We start from the raw sequence: 3055 nt of genomic DNA on the forward strand, positions 1-3055 counted from the left end.
TTGGTGGGGGAGTGTGTGGTGGTAAAGAGAGAGTCTGATCTGGGAGTGTGGAGGGAGAAAGCCACCCTCCTAACGCTGCAGATCCCTTTCCCCAGGGTTTTCAGTCAGGAACAAGCTGATCCTTTGGGGCAACAAGGTGCAGGGCTGGATGAACACAGCAGGGCAAGCAGCATCATAGGAGCAGAGAGGCTGACGTTTCGGGCCTGGACCCTTCATCAGAAAAGAGGGAGGGGAAGGGGGCTCTGAAATAAATAGGGAGAGAGTAGGAGGCGGATAGAAGAGGGATAGAGGAGAGGATAGGTGGAGAGGAAACAGACAGGTCGAAGAGGCAGGGATGGAGCCAGTAAAGGTGAGTGTAGGTGGGGAGTTAGGAAGGGGATAGGTCAGTCCAGGGAGGACGGACAGGTCAAAGGGGCGGGATGAGGTTGGTCGGTAGGAAATGGAGGTGCGGCTTGAGGTGGGAGGAGGGGATAGGTGGGAGGAAGAACAGGTTAGGGAGGCGGGGACGAGCTGGACTGGTTTTGGGATGCGGTAGTGGGAGGGCAGATTTTGAAGCTTGTGAAATCCACATTGATACCATTAGGCTGTAGGGTTCCCAAGCGGAATATGAGTTGCTGTTCCTGCAACCTTCGGGTGGCATCGTTGTGGCACTGCAGGAGGCCCAGGACGGACATGTCGTCTGAGGAATGGGAGGGGGAGTTGAAATGGTTCGCGACTGGGAGGTGCAGTTGTTTATTGCGAACCAAGCGTAGGTGTTCTGCAAAGCGGTCCCCGAGCCTCCGCTTGGTTTCCCCGATGTAGAGGAAGCCACACCGGGTACAGCGGATGCAGTATACCACATTGGCAGATGTGCAGGTGAACATCTGCTTGATGTGGAAAGTCTTCTTGGGGCCTGGGATGGGGGCGAGGGAGGAGGTGTGGGGGCAGGTGTAGAACTTCCTGCAGTTGCAGGGAAAAGTGCCGGGTGTGGTGGAGCTGGAGGGGAGTGTGGAGCGGACAAGGGAGTCACGGAGAGAGTTGTCCCCCCGGAAAGCAGATAAGGGTGGGGAGGGAAAGATGTCTTTGGTGGTGGGGTCAGATTGCAGATGGCGGAAGTGTCAGAGGATGATGCGTTGGATCCGGAGGTTGGTGGGGTGGTACGTGAGGACGAGGGGGATTCTTTTTTGGTTCTTATTGCGTGGACGGGGTGTGAGGGATGAGGTGCGGGAGATGTGGGAGACACGGTTGAGGGCGTTCTCGACCACCGAGGGGGGTAAGTTACGGTCCTTGAAAAACGAGGACAACTGAGATGTACGGGAGTGGAATGCCTCATCCTGGGAGCAGATGCGGCGGAGGCGAAGGAATTGGGAACAGGGGATGGCATTTTTGCAGGAAGGTGGGTGGGAGGAGGAGTATTCTAGGTAGCTGTGGGAGTCGGTGGGCTTGAAATGAATATCAGTTTCTAGGTGGTTGCCCGATATGGAGACAGAGAGGTCCAGGAAGGGGAGAGAGGTGTTAGAGATGGTCCAGGTAAACTTAAGGTTGGGGTGGAAGGTGTTGGTGAAGTAGATGAACTGTTCGAGCTCCTCGTGGGAGCACGAGGCGGCGCCGATACAGTCATCAATGTAACGGACGAAGAGGTGGGGTTTAGGGCCGGTGTAGGTACGGAAGAGGGATTGTTCCACGTAACCTACAACGAGGCAGGCGTAGCTTGGGCCCATGCGGGTACCCATGGCTACCCCCTTAGTCTGTAGGAAGTGGGAGGAATTGAAAGAGAAGTTGTTGAGTGTGAGGACAAGTTCGGCTAAGCGGATGAGGGTATCAGTGGAGGGGGACTGGTCGGGCCTGCGGGACAGGAAGAAGCGGAGGGCCTTAAGGCCATCTGCATGGGGAATGCAGGTGTAGAGGGACTGGACGTCCATGGTAAAGATGAGGTGTTGGGGACCGGGGAATTGGAAGTTCTGGAGGAGGTGGAGGGCGTGGGTGGTGTCACGGACATAGGTAGGGAGTTCCTGGACCAGGGGGGAGAAAATGGAGTCTAGATAGTTGGAGGTCAGTTCAGTGGGGCAGGAGCAGGCGGAGACAATGGGTCGACCAGGGCATTCAGGTTTGTGGATTTTGGGAAGGAGATAGAAGCGGGCAGTGCGAGGTTGTGGAACGATGAGGTTGGAGGCCGTGGATGGGAGGTCACCTGAGGTGATGAGGTTGTGGATGGTTTGGGAGATGATGGTTTGATGGTCGGGGGTGGGGTCATGATCAAGGGGGCGGTAGGAGGTGGTGTCGGAGAGTTGGCGTCTGGCCTCGGCGATGTAGAGCTCAGTGCGCCATACTACAACTGCGCCTCCCTTGTCCTCGGGTTTGTCGGAGAGTTGGCGTCTGGCCTCGGTGATGTAGAGGTCAGTGTGCCACACTACAACTGCGCCTCCTTTGGGGCAGTTGAGGTTGACATTCCTTTGCTCTATGGTTATCTGTGAGTTAGACTGGACTGTTTGAATTGTTCATGTGGTCGATCTTTTGTGCCATTTGACACAATCTAGAACTGGCCCAAGAGCGAAAGAATATTTACAATGGTATAGGAATCAGTTCCTACATTTCCAGGAGTACACACAACTTGAACAGTTTCTTCCTCATCACCAAATCATCCATGGTATTTTCTCACGTGTTCAACACCACCAGTAAATCACCCAAGTTTCCCAATTGATTAATTTACTTAAAAAGCCCATTAAAGGCAATGCACACCATCAAAGGAGATGGGGAGGGAGAAAGGGATGGTAAATCAAAATGGAGTTGGAAAGGAAGATAGGAAACCAGTTCTGCAGAATCCGTTGTACTTTGCTTTATTGGCAAATTCTGGCTTTGTTGTTGATGAAATTGTGATTCGCTCTGCAGGTACAGTGTTTTACCATTTGGGTTATTTAAACGCATTGGAGTTCCAGGGCCAAGGCCACTGCCATTCATTGGAACATTTCTACATTATCGAAAGGTACGCTTGTTAGTTTTCTTCGTTCTTGATGATGTCAAGAACTCCACTTTGAACTCTGAGATAACAAGGTGTAGAGCTGGATGAACACAGCAG

The 3055-nt window shown here is 53.3% G+C and overlaps 1 protein-coding gene across 1 annotated transcript in view; it reads left to right on the plus strand.

The window, feature by feature from the left end:
• Positions 1 to 2851: 2851 nt before the first annotated feature.
• Positions 2852 to 3055, plus strand: part of LOC109922412 (cytochrome P450 3A21-like) — a gene marked incomplete at both ends in the record, with an annotated part of 9013 nt that continues 8809 nt past the window's right edge. The window contains one exon of the mRNA XM_048609739.1: positions 2852 to 2962. Coding sequence (XP_048465696.1) covers positions 2852 to 2962 — 111 coding nt within the window. The remainder of the gene's footprint in view (positions 2963 to 3055) is intronic.

Source organism: Rhincodon typus, chromosome 21 (genome assembly GCF_021869965.1).
Source record: "Rhincodon typus isolate 14 chromosome 21, sRhiTyp1.1, whole genome shotgun sequence".
NCBI classification, from domain to species: domain Eukaryota; kingdom Metazoa; phylum Chordata; class Chondrichthyes; order Orectolobiformes; family Rhincodontidae; genus Rhincodon; species Rhincodon typus.